The sequence below is a fragment of the Trachymyrmex cornetzi genome, unplaced genomic scaffold (assembly GCF_001594075.2).
Source record: "Trachymyrmex cornetzi isolate Tcor2-1 unplaced genomic scaffold, Tcor1.1 scaffold56, whole genome shotgun sequence".
In the NCBI taxonomy this organism is placed as follows: Eukaryota; Metazoa; Arthropoda; class Insecta; order Hymenoptera; family Formicidae; genus Trachymyrmex; species Trachymyrmex cornetzi.
This window is the reverse complement of record NW_017299871.1, coordinates 1,764,354-1,783,711: the sequence shown is the minus strand read 5'-3', so window position 1 is coordinate 1,783,711 and position 19,358 is coordinate 1,764,354. Positions and strand designations below refer to the sequence as shown.

The following is a 19,358-nucleotide window of genomic DNA, read 5'->3' as shown; positions in this document are numbered from 1 at the left end:
CAGCCATGCGTTGTTGCTGCGACTGCATCTCATCGTGATATTGCTGTGCCGAACCCGGTTGACTTCCCGTTCGGAGTATCTCGCTGAGCTTGTTGCCACTCGGTCCCGGCGACGCCATGTTATTGTTGTTATTATTGTTGTTGTTATTCAGTAGACCGGTGCCTGCGCAAAAATCTGCTCTCGTCAGTATGTACAGGTCGATGGACGGGCAGGGGTTTTCACGCACATTTTACTATTCTAACTAGGTAGCATATATCATTCCGCGTCGATATATAAATTGGCACGCTAAAGCGTTAAAAAGGCGACATCCCGAAGTGGAAACCGCCCATAAGAGCAGACCGTAGTGAGAGCCGTTCACATGAGAGAATTATTACTCAGACCAGAAATTCGTAAATATTTTATTTCGACCCAAGCATATATATTCATATATATTCTAGCTTACGTGTACTACAATAAATTCACTAATGATACTTCACAACAGTTATGTCATTAACGAAATCAGAGAAAAAAAGGTGAATAACGGCGATACAAACTGTGCTCGGGCAAATGCGATAATATTATATCTATTATATCTAGATACTTGATAGACGTTCGAGTAGTAGACGTAGAACAAGTATCGTAGCGTACCAGGTTCACTACCGGCCGACGACAGTCTTCCGTTGCCGCTACTGCTATCCGAATGGGCCGACGGTGACGGGCACATTGGTGGTTGTTGCAAATTTTGCGGTCCTCCAGATTGACTTCCTCCCAACACGCCTAAACCCGCTCCTGTACAGCGTAAGGACGTTATATTAGAATACCGTTCAGTCATTGGCGTCGTGCAGTGTCGTAATTTTTATGCGACGGTTTTGACGCCACTTAATTCCTTGACAATTAGAGAAATATGTCTATCTGTTATACCTAAACTCGAACTCGCGAGAATCTCCCTTTCCCGCCTTTCGGCGGCCGCGCGGCTTAGCACGTACTGCGCCGCGAATTGATGTTTCGGGTCCATCCTCATGTGCTCCATGTGGCTCAGGAGACCTTAACACCAGAGGAAAACGAGCGTGGTCACAGTATAGAAGGATGATCATATGGTCGCGCGTATATGGACGATAACTGTCACTTGTTATAAACGTAAGTTATACTCCACAGAATGGAAATCATAAGTTTACAGCATAGAATGAAAATGAATCGTGTTTACTTTCAACTGTGTTTACTTCGAACTCCGAGCTACTGTCGGGACCCGATCGGCCCATCGATTCACGTTTACGTGGGCTAAATACTTACCGCTCTCATGAGTGAAGACGGCTTGGCACACCGAGCACGGCCACATCCTGAGGCTTGTGCTAAGTTGACTGGTCTCAGGATGGCAGGCTAGATGCTTCCTAAGGCTACCCTCGTTGACGTAGTGCTTCCCGCACACTGGGCACGGGTGGTTGGCGGTCCGTCGCTTCGCTAGGTAAACCCCGGCAACGGAGGTTGTGCAGTCAGCGGAGGGAACAATAGGGCGACACAATTTCAAGGTCAATGCCAAGCAGGATAAAGCGTCCCAAGGAACGAAAGCCGCCTCCTCCTCACCCAACTCCTCCACCATCGTTATGTTTTCTCACATCTCTCTTTCTCTCTCTTTCTCTCTCGCTCTCTCTCTCTTTCTCTCTTTTTTCCTCCCCCACCTTATTTCTCACGCACTCGCGTGCACGCGCGCGCGTACGTACGCACAGATTCCGGTCGACCTCGAAGGCGAAGGGAGACCTTACGGACGCGGATAGCCAAGGACCAGGAGAGAGCACTGACCTCGGGCACGCAGAGTACTCGTCGGCCGGCGCCGTCGCCACCGCGCTGCTGACTCCCTTTCACGAGCAAGGTCGCTGGCCCAAAAAGCCAGGATGCACACAGACGTACTCGCGCGCGTTGCACATACGCAAACGTACAGAGAAAAAAAAATACATATATATATAAAATTCTTTGAAAAGGCCGTTTATATACGAAAAACGTCCGTTATTTCTTACATCGAACAGACACGATAAAAAGATCATCATTCGTCTTGTCAATCTCTTAGTCGATTTTGTTTAGTCTCATCTAAATCCTTGCGATTTTAAACAACGATAACGTTACATGCTCCATGTGTATTCGCAATACAGTGCGATTCATTAGCTTTCACAATTCAAATGCCGACTATGTCGATCACTGTGACAGACCACCGTGTCGGCACTCACAATCAAGAATAAAACGCCGATTCCTCGCTTTAAAGTTGAACGAAGAAGCAGAGTAGGTTGACTTTTGTTCTCTCTGTACGTCCGCCAGTCCGCACACGTATCGCGCACGCATGTGTCAAGGCACGCATAGAGGTCGAACGAGACACCCTCGAAGCATCGTGTATCTGTATTAGCGAGTAGTACCCAAGTATTAGTCGGCGAGTGTGCCAAATGCTACACGCCTTTCCCGCCCAGGCGAAAACAGTACGAAGAAGTGAACAAGGACAATGTGTGCGTATCGCCCGCGCCAAAGCAAGTTTTTGGGATGGATGCGAAACGTACTTAAAGGCTAAAGAACAAACCACCCTTCGTGTCTCGACGAGCGGTTGCTCCACCTCTCTCTTAGTCTTACTCACGATTAACGTCGCCGCTCTCGTGTCTATGTCGGTCTCTCTCTTTCTCTATCTTGGAACCCTTAAGGGGCTCTTCGCGATCCTAGTTAAGGATTTTGGCTAAGAATTAAATGCGGTTAGAATGAACAGAGTTAAGTCTTTCGCTTAGAAAATTAATGCGCGAGCAAGATTTGGCGTTAAGTTTGTTGATTAGTCAGTAAGGAATGATACGGTCAAGGTTTTCTTCTCAAGCTCGCTTCATGCAACGATGCACTCCGCTTACGAGACTCCGCGATCCGATTCCAGTTAATCGATTGGTTATGGTTAACGAAGATTAGTAGGTGCGCGAATGAAGAGAAATGGTAAGCAACGCACGGGGAAAGGAGAGAGACATAGACGACCGGCCGAGAGGGCGGTTGATACGCGATTTTTCAATACTTACTGGCAACTCCGGAGGCGTTCGGGTCCTTATGGGTGTGCTTCATATGCTCCATCAACGCCTCACCGCCGAGGAAGAGTTTGTGGCATACTGGACAGCTGGTTGCGTTTGGACCGCCGATCAGGGCGGCGTGTTGCTGGAACACAACACGCTGTTGCAACTCCTTTTTTGAGGGCCCGGAAGTACCGGAAGCAGGCACACGCGGCGCACCGGTAGAGAGCCGACCCAGAGAATACCACCACAGAGTTGCGAACCAGAAGCGCAGGACAGGCAGGGCACAGAACAGAACGATTGACCAGTGAGAGTTAAGGCACCAATAAACCGCCGCCACCACAAACTACTCCTTTGCACAGGGAATTCATGTCGAGTGTGTCTGGTAGGAACTTTGTGGTATCGCGCCCTGGCTGGGTTTCCAGTCGGTCAAGTACGATTGAAAAGAATCGAGATAACGAAACAGAAAAAAAAAGACGAAATTTTCTCTCTTTCGAGGTATGCTGATATCTCCGTTTTAATAATGATCCATTTACTGCCGCAATTTATTCATTGCTTATCAAACGAAAAACAATATTTTATATTTTATTTTGCTTCTGAAATGTTTATCTTTGTGTAGATTGCAAAATTAATTAAATGATTTAATTTTTAATATTACTTTAAAAAAGAATTATGTCGTATGTGTTTGGCAAATGGCTAGATTGCGGCAAGTGAATCGTCGGCGAAGATACTGTAAAGATCATAGCTAGCTCTTGGAACATTATGGGATAGGAATAAGGTGTATATCTCGATATTATTGGAATTACTATCGTAATATCCAACGTATCGCTATTGCGAGGAATATATACTGTGCCCATATATGTTTTTCTCAAATACGTATTACCGATTCTAATTTTGTAATCTCGAACAATTTGTGATATATGAATGTAAAAATAGAGATGTATAAGAAGAGTCTTGACCGATCAAAAACATTGTCTTTAACGCCAGATCAGAGCACTCGGTTCGAGTAGATGGAGAGGAACGTTAGGGAGTATACAATGATCGTGGAACTTGAAGCAAAGCCTAGACAGACAAATATGTGGAAGCATGGGGTCCAGAGAACGATCGGAGCGGATTAATCCTTAACCGCGGATTAGGGATTTCATCGGCTAATGCTGCCAGGCATCGGCCTCGTCTCGCATATGAATGTACGGAACCTAAAGGCCGATGCCAGACGTTGCGTTGCGAAAACAAAGCGAGCACTTTCATCGACCTTGGACCTCCGATCGACCCCGTGCGACCTCACCCATGAACGGGAATGCGAAGCATGGAATGACTAGCTTGTACCATACATCAGTTTTAACTACCATGGTCGTTGCTAGCACATCTTCGGCTCGCATCTGCATTCCTTTTGTTTTTTTTCTCTCTCTCTTTTCTCTGCTTTGCACGTTAAACGAGCTCTAACCCGCGGTTTACTTTACCGAATTTCTTGTGCTACCAACGGCCATATTAAAATCAGGATTAAAAATGAAACTATAAATGAAATTCGACGTCCTCTCATTGCCAGATAGAATGACATTTTTTTTCCCCCTTCATTCTCTGGCTGGTCACGCGGTAAGGAACCGATTCGCACCGATCGCATTATCCTGATGTCTTTTTTTGCCTCCTCTGTTGCGTCCCCCCTTTTTATCCGTCTCTTTTCTTTTTTCCCTCTTTTTCTATCTGAACACGCGAAGGTTGCTTGCACGCATACAAGGCGGTAGGTGTACACGCGCTCGAGGAAAAACATGGCGGCGGCCGTACCTTGTTCGAAAGAGTGCTTAAAACGGCGGTACGAGAGGAGGAAAAAGAAAAAGGCGCGAAAGAAAGAGAAGGTTGTGAACGGGCAGGAACGAGCTAAAACGAGACCGGACGGCAATGACCCCAAAGAGTTTCGGGGCCTCTCGTTCCTCTCTTCCTTCCTGTTCTTGCTTCTCCGATTCGCGACTTCGTCTTCTTCTTTTCCTCATACTTTTTCGCCTCTCCCCCTCCCACACACCTCGCCCTACCTCTTTCTCCGTCGAGCGTCTTTCTTTTTATTCCGGACCTGGGACAATCGCGAACGCGTTGAGGCAACGAACACGGAGCGGGCAAAGGCTAAAAACAAGTTCTGAACGGCAATGACCTCGGAATTTTTTCGACATGGCTGCCTTTTTCTCACACACCTCCTATCTCTTCTCCTCCATTATCGTCGTAATTTTCCGCTTTTCGTATCTTAAACGTGGATTTATTTTTGCTCACTCGTCTTTATACGTCTTAGACTTCTTCTCTTCGTTTCGAGAGGGAGAGAATATATCTTCTTTATAAGTACATATACACGCTCATCTAAAGCCTCTTCGTACTTCCTCCTTTCCTCGACATTTTTAACGACGTGTTAGATGCCGGCGCACAATCCTGATTTTCTGCCGGCTCTTCCCGCTTATAAACAAGCGAGACGGCATGCCACGAAGGTACGAGGGGAGGGGAGGGGAGGGATGGGGGGGAGGTATACCAATCAGACGATAATCGCCTTGTCGCATCCATTTCGGTTTCCTCCTTCCGGTTTTTCCTCTCAGCTCCGCTTTCGCGTACACGCGTATTCTCGCGCGCGTTTCTTCTCGCTTGGCTCGGCTCCACTCCACTCTCGTCCCGCGATAAACTTGAGAGTGGGTGGCCGACCGCCGGCATACTTATGAGCCTTCTATCTCTTTTTTTATCCTGAACCTGGGGCAGCCGCGAGTACGTTGAGAAGACGGCAACGAGGACGGCGTCGTTGGCCATGCCACCGCCACCGCCGCCGCCACCGCCGCTGCATGTAAGTTATTCTCGGAGGGAGGCTGCGGTCCCTAGGTTCGACGCCCCGACCTGGCCCAACTGGAAAAAACCGGTTTCTTCGTCGCGCTCTTCCTTTTTTGCCTGCATCCTCGCTTTTTGCGCCGCGAGTGCCTCGACTTCTCTGACGCTCTTTCCCTTCTTCTCCATCCCGTTCGCCACGGTCGCTCCCCTTCTCTTTCTCTTTTCCTATCTTTCCCGCTCTCCTTTCTCTCTCTCTCTCTCTTCTTCACTCTTTTTTCTCTCTTGCTCTCTCCTCATTCCTCCAGCTTATTCTCTCGGACTCGACTAAGAGAGTGGACGCGGCGTGGGCGAATCCCCGAGGGACTTTATGATCCACCGTGACCAGATTCATCTCTCTCGCGAGGCTATACGTTCGCTCTTCTCTGTACGCCGTTCTCGCTACCATTCCCAATTCCGTGCTTCCTGGTCCCAGTACGAGGCTGTACGTATATCTGCCAGAGCCGCCGGTTTTCTGCATTGCACTAGGACTTTTTACCTCAGCAGAAATACGGAGAATTCCGCCGCAATCGATTCTATATGCGTTCTTTCGTTTCTGTTTCAAAATATTTCGATTATATCGAAGGTGAATATGGAAGAGAGAGAGTTCTTCAATTTGTGCTCATTTTCATCGCGGATTGAAAACATTCGTATGCATCGAAATTATTCGTAAATTCGCAAATAATTCTGTTTTCGTTGGCTAAATAAATTTCCAGCGGCGTTAATCAATATCAGAGATGATTGATAATTGCTGAATAATACGAGGGAATATAACGGCCGGCAAAGTGACGTCTATGTCTGGTATTTTTACCATTGCCCTGTAAATAATTATATCGGTACTCAATTTAGCTGCGAAATATTTGGTCTTTCGATTAAAAGGTGGTAATTATAAATTTTATCGGTTTCTTTGTTCATTGGGCACTGATCATATTATTGCTCGACCGCTCGGCCGACGCGATTACGTTTATTCTCTCGGATTTTTTCGTATCCTATCGCCGATTGGTTTCTCGATTTTTCCCGGCGATCCCGGTCGTAGATTATCCGTTCCTCGAGGCCTGACGCGGGCCCGGGTCAGGGAGTGGCGTAAAAAGGAAGTGGGTGTGAGCACACGCGTAGCGGTGCGTGACGTTGGCCGCGATGTGGCCATTTTGTGTTCATAGAGACGGGACCATCTTTGATCGAGGGCCGAGATCTTGTTAGTAGAGCGACTCTATTAGAACAAATCAAGACGGAACATTTTTTTATGCCTGTACGCAATCAATATGATATCATCCCTGATTTGCGACGTTTAAATGTATAAGATGTCTCATGGCAACTGTATTATACTTTAACAGCGGAGATCGCAAAAGAATTGAAAAATTTTAATATGAAAATTCAAGTTTTAAATGATTAAATTTGATCGATAATATCGCGCAAAGTTTAAACTTACATTTACATGAACTATTGACTTATTAATTTTAATACAGTACTTATTTTTATTGCTCAGTTTATTTTTTCTTTTAGCTTCTTATATGCAAACGTGCAATCAATTGATAATATAAAATTAAACACGTTTTAACATCAATCAATTGATAATATAAAATTAAATATGTTTTAACAGTTATATGTTATTTAAATTTTTCTTTTAATAAAAATTTAAAGAATTTATTGAAATTTCTTTCGTTTGAAAACAATTATTAAATTTAAGTTAAATCTGAATAAAAAATTGTAATTTATCTTTATTTTGCGACCAAAAAAGGGAAACATTTAATTAATTATTGTTATTTTATTATTAAATTTTTAAGTTTACGTGCGATGTTGTTGGTTTTAATAATCCAAGAAAAAATAAATCACTACCCTGCGGTAATTTTATTTTCTTAACATTTTACTTTGTTTTTATTTATTTATTTTTTTAATTATATCTTATAATTTATCAAAATCACAGAATTGCAATAGCTCAGATCGTAACAGTTTTTGGGTAAAAAGAACACTAAATTAATTTTTATAAATATTTTTTCCGATCGAAAAATTTTGTTCTTTAAAATGTAAAATTTAATAACGTATAATATAATGTACAATATAATGATCTATTGTAATTAATTAGAAATTCTATTAAAAACTACGAAATTAATTAAAAATACGAGGAACAGAATATTCGCGCATTTACATATAACATATTATGTTAAATATTTCAGTAATAACGGTATTTTTGACTCGACGCTAGTTTCGGTTGCGTATGGTGCGTTGTTGTATAGTCTTGTCATTCGCGAGTCGATAGGCGGTCACGCGGGTACTCCGTGTCGTTACATTATTTTCTCGAGACGCGAGAACGACAAATATTAGGAGGAAACGCGATCATCCCCCTCCCCTCTCATCAATATTTAACGATTATTAATTCGCGCAAACTGACTCTCATAATTAACGACTCGTAAGGAATGACTATTTGTCGAAACAGATATTTCACGCAATCTATGCTTTCCTACAGTAGGAATTGAGGTACAAACTATAAATTATCTCATAATATATATTATATATAAACGAATTTTCGAATCTGCTCGATCTCGGATATTTCACATCGCAGTTCAAGTTTTTCGTCTATTAATTATTTTTGGATCGAAAACGCGGAACTGAGCGATTTAATGTGAAGTGATATACCGTTTATTAATAATTAATTTGCGAGAGATAAAATATATTAAGCGTACATGTATTTCATAGTAATATTAATTGCTACGCAATTTGGCACGCGGCTTATGTCAGTTTTTTTTTTTTTTTTATTAACGTTATGTTATTGTACATGTACGCATTTGCTCGCGTAGTATCTGTCTTATTGGCATCTCGAGAAATAATACGCACCGAACGCCGTTACCTGCCGGCGCGACTCTCACCGCGCGGACGTAAACAAAGTCGCGCGCTCGCATTCCTTATGAATAGTTATTAACTTTAATTGTATCGTATCATGCAATGTGAAGTTGTTAACATTAGATTTTTCCATCCTTAATAATATCGAATTAAGGAATAAATGAAATCAAGTCAGATAGATCGCGACGCATTTAATTAATCTGTAGTTAACGTGCATTTTAATATTTTCCAATAACGTAGCGTAATTCCAGCGTTCTAAGTTATTTATTTAATTATTTAATACATCTAATTATTGAATACATCAATAATCTATTAAAATATTCCTTCGTTAAAAATTCTACGCTTATTAACGAGTTGCCGAGCGAATTGTGTTCGCACGCGCTTTTCATATTATTTTTTTTGTAACAATGTGACGAAAAATAATTTGCGGGAGTGTCGTATACAAGTATTAGTGCACGTGCGATTATAATTAACCATGTTTTTGTGAATATATAGTGTGAATGCCACGAAGAAATCTGAGAGGAGGAGGAGGCCCGGGGGGCATCCGGCGACGGCGGAGCAACGTTGAGGTAAATTTATGACTTTAAACTTGAAATAATCGTTCATAATTATACGTATTTTATGTGCGCAACAATTATTTCTTGAAATATTAGTTGCTTTAAGCTATAATTTGGATATATTTTTATTTTGCAGATCAACATAATTCGCGATGCAGTTTACAACACCGCTGCTGCGCATCGTATCGGTGAGTGATAATCACATTTTATATTGATTTGTAGTAATGGATCTATGAAAATATTATATTGATATATGCATATTGACACATGTTGGTATCGAGTTTAAGATTATAAATAAATATCTTTTAGATTCATTGCTTTAAAATGGATAGACTAAGATGGATTAGTTTAATATTTCTTGGATATTATGCAATTATTTGTCGATCAAAAAATACATGAAGCTCATTATATTGATTATTTGTTAACGTATTTAATATCTCAATAGTGAAATACGTACTAATTGTTTAAAATTTTTATAATAGGAAAATTCATAAGAAGATATAAATAAGACAGAAATATTCATGAACATTGATACTTATTAAACAAGAATATAAATCTACAGTAAAGATATTATTTTTTATATTTTTATACAAGTTCATAACAAGAAAATAGCTTATGAGAATATTATAATATTATTATATTATTTAATGCAATATTAGTTATAAATAAAAAAATATTTTCTTTTTTTCAAATATTTTCTTAATAAAACTTAACATCGTCTGCATTATCTATGTATCTCTTTTCAAGATTAAATAACGTATAAACGGCAAAAAAGCGTAATACTTAAAAATGTTTGGAATATTATATGTATTAATTTTTATTATGCGCCAATTTTATCCTAATTTTTCGTAGTGTATCCATTCATATATATTACCATGTATTGTAATATTATTATTTTTATTATTATTATTTTCTTTATTGTGTTATGAAATCATAAAAATATACACAAATGATAATATATCATTTTCAATTATAACGTAATTATGGAGCTAATTGTGTGCAAGAACTTTACGAAATCGCCAACTTCGATCACTTATAGCCAAAAAATAATGACGACCTCGACATTTTCATGTAAGATTTATAACTGAGATTAATCTCCAAAGCTATTAATATGCTGATAAAAATATTATGCATATTCTTTCATTGTTTGGGTGGGTTACTTTTCTCAAACTTTATGATTTCTTTTGACGGCTTTATGAATTGTTAGTTATTTATAATTGAAAAATGCATACGAAATGTGGACGATAATCGACAATATGCGGGCTCCTCTCTTTTCCTCGGGCGGCGATAAAATCCGAAGGCCGTTTTGCGCTCGGTGCGCAATTCTTTTCTCCCGCCCTCCCATCGTTACTTCTTTCCTTTTTTTTTTTCTTCGCCGCCGTCTTTCCTTGGCTTTTTTAGCAGTGACGAGGCCGCGAGACTCGCCGGCAGACAACCTTCGGTACGATACTTCGGCTGTTCGTTCGGCTCCAGCGCGGCTCGCGGAATCCGCTAAGAGATATTCACCGGCTTGCTCATCTCCTCCTTCTCTCTTGTCCGAAAGAAAGAGCACGTTCTCCCTCACTTCGGCTCGCTCGCTCGTTCGCGCGAACGTTATTTTCTCGAGACGAGAACGCTTTGTCTCCCGATAAGGAAGGCACCAGAAATTCTTGATTCCCTTTCTCCGTTCGCGTCTGACTCATAGCTGCTTTCGGAGCTTTCGGTCGAACGATGAGATGAACACAAACAACGCAAAAGTCCAAAGCGATGTATAAAAGACATCGAAAGTATCTTTGAGAACTCTTATATTTTTTATTTTTGCTCCAGAATAATTTTCTCGCGATAACGTAAACGTATTCAGAGACTTAAATAGTTATACGAATTAGCCCCTTCGTGATCATTTCGTTTCTGGGCGTGCAAAAAAATTCTATGAAAAACGTATGCGATCGATAAGAATTAAATATGCGTCGCTAGTCACCCCGCGACTCGTTCTTCATCGCCACCCCGCGTTATTAATCCACTTCCAAGAATCGTGCATTGATAATTCGCGCGTAACGCACGTACGTGAAAATCAGTCGCTGACGAGCGAGGCGAGGCGAGGCGAGAATGAGGGAGAAAAAAAGCGAATCTACCTAACGCCACGAGGGTTGACGACGGAGCACCCTCCGTGTTGTGCCAATAGGAGGACTCGGATCGACCCCGAACGCGTTCGACTAGACGAGCGGAAAAAAAGGAGCGCGAAGGGGCGTCGGTACAATGGGGGTACAAATCCCACCCTATCGGAAACGCCACGGGAATGATTTCATTAGTGTCCGCGCTGGTGATCGAATATGGAGAGAAAAAAATAGACGGAAAGAGTCACGAAGGCGGGGTCGAAAAAATTAATGCTTATGGTCGAATATGGAGAGAAAAAAATAGACGGAAAGAGTCACGAAGGCGGGGTCGAAAAAATTAATGCTATGGGGTGAGAGAGAAAGAGATAGAGAGAGAGAGAGAGAGAGAGAGAGAGAGAGAGAGAGAAGGAAAGCTCGAAGCGCGCGATCGGAAAATGAAAATTACGCAAAGTAATTATAAGAATAATCCAAGTTAATGTAATCATAAGAATAACCGAAGAAAATCGTGATAAATGTAGAGATATTTTAAGAGTTACGATGACATTTTTTCGTAGGTGAAAGAAATTGAAATAAACGCAAAAGTTGCTGCGGTAAGAAGGATTGAACGAAAAAAATCGCGAAACAGTACAACATCTCGTAAGAGCGAACCGAGAGGTTATACCGCGAAAGACCGTCCCACTTTTCTATTTTAATGCCGCAAAAGAGACAAAGAGTGAAAAGTCCTTCTGGAGATTCGCCAGCCGGTGATGTTTACCGACGAAAAAGAGAGAGAAAGAGATCGTAACTGGGAATTCGAGGGAGGGGAGGGGAGGGGAGGTATTCGAAGAGGAGCGTGGTGCGAACCTTGCTCAATTAGGAGAGCGTTCCGAAATTAAGAGGCAGCAATTAGCCGCGATCGACAGGCGAAAGCGTTTGTGTTACGCTCTTCGGTGATACATCATCATACATCTCCATGACTGTTGCTATTATGATTGTCGCGACATGAGACATTAATGAATTGCATACTCATGACCGTGACGTAGGAAAAAAAGGAACAAGAGCCGGATTTATAATCGTTTCACAGTCTTCGCGACGCGAGATCAATCAGGCGGCGATACTCTGTCTACATTCTCTGCAATATACAATTTCACGTGACGCGCCGTTAATTAAATAGATATCTTGTATCAAACGCACGAAAAATATACGAAGCGCCGTTATATAATTTCGCGCCAAAACGCTATCATAATTTCGCGCATTTCGAGAAAACTACGTAACTGCCGAGGATGTGCGTATGTGTGTACATGCGTGTGCGTGTTTCGCGCGAATGGATCATTATAATGAAAATCGGAGATAATACAATTTTACAGGTGCAACGAGTGCGCATGTAAACGCGCCGCGGAACGAGTTGAAATTACAGCCGAAAGGAATTCCCATAGGCTTTACCATATATTGACCCGATCGTTTTACCTTTAATCGTTGCCATGGGTACTTCGAACACTGCGACAAAGAGACCAGCATGAAATGGAGATCAATTTGAATTAATGTGATACCATTAAATCGTCAGTCATAGGTTTAGATTTTCAGGAGTGTTCATACTTTTCCACGAGTGTTCCCCGATCGTGTGCGCACGCTCTCGCGGAAGAAATTAAAAAAACATCGCGTAAATACCGCGAGCACGGTAATTAATTAGCGCTCCGTGTTGGCGAAAATACGGCGCGATAAACGGGTAAAATCACCTTCATCCCACGCGCAAACAGATTTACATTTATTGCAGGCGATCAATCCGTACGCGGTCAACGAGAATCGCGCATGTGAAAAAAAAAAAAGAAAAAATATGTAGCGTTAAACGTGATACGACCACCGCGCGGTTTTTAATACAGCAACGGGAGAGGGATGAATCTCCGTGGCGAGAGAAAATAAATCTAATGGCTAACGAGTTTTTACCGAGCCGCGCGCCGGGGCAATTAAGAAGAGGGGTGGAGGAGGGTCCGGAGAACGGAGGGATGACAGGAAGACACCCCGGAGGTGAGTCGGAAGAAGGTCGGAAGATATGCGAGGAAGGTCCACGAGGTGGTAGAAAACAGGGGGGGGGGGGTTGTATCGTGTTGCACGACATTCAACCCTTGTACCGCTAAACTACGGATAAATACGAAGGCTGTGCGCCACGTGAAAGTGGCCAAGAGCCACGAGAAGGAGAAAGAAAGGGTGAAAGAAATCAGGGCTGGGGCCAGATTCGCGAGACTCTCGGCGAAACGTTAATAATTTTGCATTCTCATTTACGGTCAAATTTATGTCTCGTCGTTTGGACGGATCTTCCGAAGTAAAAGTCTCACGTCAAAGATAAAAGGGGAGGGGGAAAAAAAGCTCGTACTCGCGTGAGAATTGTATTACCAAATCGGGAGATTTTATAATTTGTATCTCGATCCGAGACAAGCTCGGGGAAAAAATTTCGACGTGGTTTGACGACGCGAAATTTAAGAGCATATGGGGTATTAACCAGTGACATATCGCGACAGTGTGATCGTTGGATGATCCGCCCCTGTTCCGAGCCGAGCGGGAAGAGGGCAACAGTTAATAGGTACACCGAGAGAGAGAGAGAGAGAGAAGAGAAGAAGGACGAGGAGGTGAAAAGTGGGGAAGAGGAGAAGGTGTGTAGGTACCATAGACGAGTTTCTATGCCCGGGCTACCGATCGTTCTCTATAATACATTTACGCTCCGGCCTATTATAATATTGTACTCCGGGTGTATTGTCTTTCTTAGCGGGATAATGTTTCGCCGACACGCCAGGCCTCGACCTGGAGCGTAACTCTTTCATTTCCCCTTACTCTCCACCGTACTTCCGTGAGCCGTTCCTCTTTCTTCGTTGTCTCGCTTTCTCTGCGTTTCGAGCTATCTCCGTGTTCCGGTTGCTTTTCCTCTCTTTCTCTGTTTCTCTTGCTGTTTTCTTTTTTTTTTTAAACAACGATCCATTAGCTATCAGGAGAGGAGGGGAGGAGGGGGGGTTAAGCAAGCCCGGCGCGAAGGAGACGGGGCGGCTAGGCGGTCTGAAATAGCGAAAACAATTTCAAGAAATCTGCCCCGGCGAAAATTCGATTAGCCGCGGAAGATGGGCTCGAGCTCTCCATTTGTTTCGTTTCGTTTTATTTCCAGCGGGCGTACTCTGTTTCTGTCGCGCGCTCGCGCTCGCGCCGGCGGCTTTTAATTACTTCGCCGCTGCGCTCGCCGTCGTAAGATCTTCCTCTCCCTTCTTCCCGCTCTTCTACATCTTCTCCATTTCTTCTCCTTGCTTCCCGTGGTTTTTCTTCCTCGTTTAACGCGAGCTACGTGCATCCTGATGTTTTTGCCGATAAGTCTGGACAACGCCGCCGTTCTCGCGGGATCGTAGTTTGATACGTTGCTGCATACTTCGTATTAGTATTTAATCTGGTGTATTGATCTCGCGCGCATAAGCCAAGCTATTCAGGAAGAGTTTCGCACAGGATTAGCCCTACCATTGGAAAACTCATCAAGGCCGTCTGTTGTACGCGATAAAAAAATGAAGGGTCAAATAACTCGAGTGCAAAAAATTATTCTCATTAGTGCGAGGATTATCGCATGGGGTGTTAAAAAAAAAAAAACCGGTGGTAGTAATGGGGTCGTCATTATACGTCAGTTCATTCTTTCGTAACTGCGCATTTTTAGAAGGAGAAAAAAATTGGTAGGCCTGGTGAGGCGGAGGCTGTCGACATGATTCTATGGGTGATTTATCGGGGCCGTGCGGGGGACGGTAACAGGATAATCTGAAGGCTTTAGCCGTGGATTAGGTTTCAATTAGAGGAGCCGAGCGTTAAAAGAACGATATTTATTGCCGGGGCATCCGACGTGTGAACGGATTAAGCTTGCATAAGCCTGGACGCGCCGCACCTGATTCCGCGACTCGTGAAAATCGAACGTCTCGAAAGATGATGATGATCTACGTTTTGCATGTTAGATTACCTAATATTTAATTCGGGGTTTTATACAAGTAAAAGTATCCTCACGATCGTAGCAAACGCATTAGTCGGAACGTTATTTTACGAATTGTTACGTAATATGATGTAAATTGGAAAAAAGTATGAACGACGCCTCTTCTCGGGGAGCAAAGAGAAAGGAGGAAGAAAAGGAAGAGATGAAGGAGAGGAATAAGAGGGAGAAGGATAAGAGCGCCTTGCGTACAGGCCGACAGATGCCTTCCCACGTTTTTTCGTTGAGACATGTGCCCGGCGCGGAAGGCGAAAGGGTTGAGAAATTCAGTTGCCGGCTGGGTGGGGCGGTGGCGGCAAAAAACTGCCCCACGATACAAGATTCCGCCGGTAATCGCTGCTGCGAGCCGCGATTCCACGCGAGCGAGGGGTGAATTCGATTAACGGGCACGGGGGTCATGGTCTTTTTCTCAGATCAGACCGCGTTTTTTTTTTTTTAAACCTCTGTCCCTCTAATAACCGGTCGGTACCACGCACCCTTGGCCACCGTGAAGCTCGTGCGTGTGTAAACAACGATCGTTCATTCACGGTGTGACTTGTATGAGAAAATCTTCCGGTCTATGTCGCTTGTAAACGCACTGCATCAAAGAGCTTCTCGCCCCTCGTGACAATTTATGTTGATCGAATTTCTATCAAGGACGTTTAATTATTTGGCGTAATCAGTTTCTTCGATTTCCATCCTGTCATCTCTGTTTGAGGATCGCTGTAATTGTTATTATGAATTCGAGCGACAATCTTTTTTCCGATTTTCTCGAATCGATTGATCATGTAATGTTGATATCATGATGACAAGCAGCCGTATGAGAATTCAGAGGCAAAAGCAAGCCCAAGCACCCCGCGAAGGATCCCAGAGGAACTATCCAAAGCTCTTGATATATTGTTATTTTGGTAGAATAAATATACGCTATCTACAAAAGAGAAGGAAAGTAAATAATCATGGCGCGATTATTTAGGTTGGGACGTGCTTGGATCTGAATTTTCTATTCGCAAGCTTGATGTTCGCCGGTATGCGTTTAAGCCCGACATGTCCGTCGCATCTTCAACGACGACTGTTTTAACTTGGCTTGAGACTTGCATCGATTATATATAGGGAGCCCTCGAAACGGAACAAAGGAAACGGCGGACAAAGAGCGTTTAAACGGGGAATCCATCTGTACAAAGTATCGAGACAAGCGTGAACCCACCACCACCATATGCGTGCGTACGAGAGTAACGAGAACGTGTCGCGCGAGAAAGAGTTAATATAAGATTTCGGTCGTTAGAAGAGCGATTGAGATTATAGCGGAAGTATATGAGAACGCGCGATTACACACCGAAATCGATCGATCCTTCCTTCTTTTTTTTAATTCCGATCCCTTCGGTTAATTACCGGCAGCGCGTATCAGCGAATTTGCGAGTTGGACGTCGGATTTGGTACATACATGACTGACCTTCGACGTGTGGGTACGGAGGCTGGACTCCGTGGCGAAACCCTTGCCGCAGATGTTGCAGTGGAACGGCCGGTTCTTCGCCCGCTCCACCTGAGCGTCGTGATTCCTCAGGTGTTGCTGCAAATTCGACAGTTGGATGAAGGCCCGCCCGCAGTCCGGTAAATGGCACTTGTACGGTCGTTCACCTGCGATCAGATACCGTAAGGCATATTAGAATTTCGTGCGGCTGTGCACGAGCGTACGTAAATTGTGTTACGGTGGAACACGTAACGGCCCCGTACACGCTCGATCGGGAAATTCGTACCGGTCATGCCACGCGATTTTCCTAGAGGTCGTTTCGAAATTCCAAATTTTATCTTTCCATCGAAAGATGAATAAGCCTCGGCTTCAATCTTTTTCCTTTTTTCATATATCTTTTTACCATCCATTACCATGCGTGATAAATTTACTACAAATTATTAGTAACTTTACTCAAGTGTTATTTTTATCATAAAAATTTTCATATTTCGATGGATCATCATATTTGTACCTATGTCTAGTGGTCGCGGTGCTTTCCTATTATTCGTAATCATGCATAAAGTATTCATGTTCCTAAGCCGTTTATACCGTTTACTTTTGATTGGCGTGTAAGAGTAGGTATCATCCATTTAACGTATCGTACATTCAATATTAACTTTGTCCTCGCGGTCTGGTGCGACGAAGATTGATGAAGAGATTGAAACGTCATTAATGACTCGTTTGTCAGCTCGCCAAGTATGTCTCTCACTCCTCGGCTCGCTCTTAAAAGGTAGAAGCTATGTGGAAAAACGCGCTTAGGAAGTGAATTGGCTGGTCAGTGACTCTCGACTTTTTTTTCCGGGACTTTTTTTTACGGGCATGCAACAGGTTTCTACATCTACATCGAAGAGTAGGTGGGAAGAAAAATACCGCATTTTTCTCCGCTCTACAGGCAGCAGAAAGGCGCGGACGGCGCCGGCTACTGCGCAAATTAGACATAGCTAACGCGCAAATATTTTCCATGCAAATGTATGCGATGTTATTTATTGCAAGGTCTTAAGAAAATTTCCGTTTGCTTCAAAATACGAATATTTAAGCACCCCTCCTGCCCGCGTAATAATGATAAAGTAGCCTCTCGATCGTTTAATCGCTTCGATCGATCGGCATTCGAGAGGCAGACAGACTTCAGCTGCCGCTACGTTTTTATTGCGTTTTTTTTTTCTCCTCTCTACGGCTCGCTGTTCGTCTCGAGTGGACTCGATTCTAATTCCCACAAGCGATTGGCTCAATTTAACTTTTATTAATATCGACATTCTTCCCCAATCCTTTTTACCCCGGGCACTTGTTCCTTCTGCTCTCTCGCTCTAGCTCTTTACCTCTCTTTCACTCTCTTTTTCTCTCTCATCTACCTCTTCCTCTTACTCTCAGTCGTTCTACGGGATTCATCTTTTATTCAGTCGCGTGATTCATCGGAGAATTTCATCGTGTTCGATTTAATAAAAATAACTCGAGCGAGCAAAATTAGATTCTGCAATCTTTTATCGCGCGCTTGGCATTTGAAACTTCCGAGCGTAAAAACAAAACGCGATCAACGAGATGCATTTTTAAACATACGCGGACGGTTTTTTTCTCCACGAAAGATAATGGAAGCTTCCTTGTGTGCGATACACGATAAAAGTAGTTGGATTTTAAAATGACGGTATAGTACCGGTAAGTCTGTTATTAAAGGAAACGATTTCCTGGGGGAAACGAGTGAGCTGATCGTTCCTATTTATTTCCCACCTTAAATGAGTGCAGTGGGAGGAAGACACCTTTGTATCCGCGAAGCTTTTCACATGAGGTGGAACGCCTTGCCGTATTTGTGTTAACTTATTTATGATAAGATCCCACTTCCGCGAATACTCGTGCAAATTCTTTTCAAAGTACTTTTTTAGAATGCGAATTTTAATTGATCACTTAGGTACCTATCATTCTCAAACTAAATTATACATCTCGACGAAATATTTATGCACTGAGAGAAAAATGTGTTAAATTTTAATAAATAATTGTTTAAATAGTACTAAAATGTAACATTTATTTATGGAAAATATTTGCTAAATAAAGGATACCATAAATCAAAACGAATGATTCTTGTATCAAATAAATATATGTTTACATTTAAATATTCAACTAACACTATTCAAATAAATTAAAATTTATTAAAATTTAATACATTTTTCTCTCAGTGTATATAAAAGAAACTCGGCTAGACTTCGTCTCCGATTTTGCCGATGTTACAGCCGGTGTATTAATATGTATTAATTACGACAGGAAACATACGGTTTCGGTCTCTTCACGAGTGACTAAGTCTTTTTTTTACGTTACGCATGTCAAAACAAAGTATTCTCTTACATGAAGAAAATATTTAATTATGCAATAAGGATGGTCTTGTTAAAAAAAAGAGAAGAACGTTAGAAAAGGCGCTATTGGAATTTTTATAAAGGGACACTTGGCTTTTCCCTCCTTCGCCCAAGACCGTATGTTTTCTGTCGCGCTACAATTAAAAACGTATTAATACAACGGCTATAACAACAGTGGCGTCGGGGGGGAAGCCTAGTGGTTTCTTATTGTCGGCGCTTAATTGCTGGTTGAAAC

The 19,358-nt window shown here is 42.6% G+C and overlaps 1 protein-coding gene across 1 annotated transcript in view; it reads right to left on the bottom strand.

Annotated features, from left to right (window-relative positions):
• Nucleotides 1–19,358, bottom strand: part of dati (zinc finger protein datilografo) — a 75,457-nt gene that overhangs the window by 3,726 nt on the left and 52,373 nt on the right. Inside the window, exons 5-11 of the mRNA XM_018514739.1 lie at nt 16,719–16,912; nt 12,763–12,792; nt 3,012–3,171; nt 1,270–1,482; nt 901–1,023; nt 628–768; nt 5–174 (exon numbers count right to left, since the gene is read on the bottom strand). Of these exons, the coding sequence (XP_018370241.1) occupies nt 5–174; nt 628–768; nt 901–1,023; nt 1,270–1,482; nt 3,012–3,171; nt 12,763–12,792; nt 16,719–16,912 (1,031 nt within the window). The remainder of the gene's footprint in view (nt 1–4; nt 175–627; nt 769–900; nt 1,024–1,269; nt 1,483–3,011; nt 3,172–12,762; nt 12,793–16,718; nt 16,913–19,358) is intronic.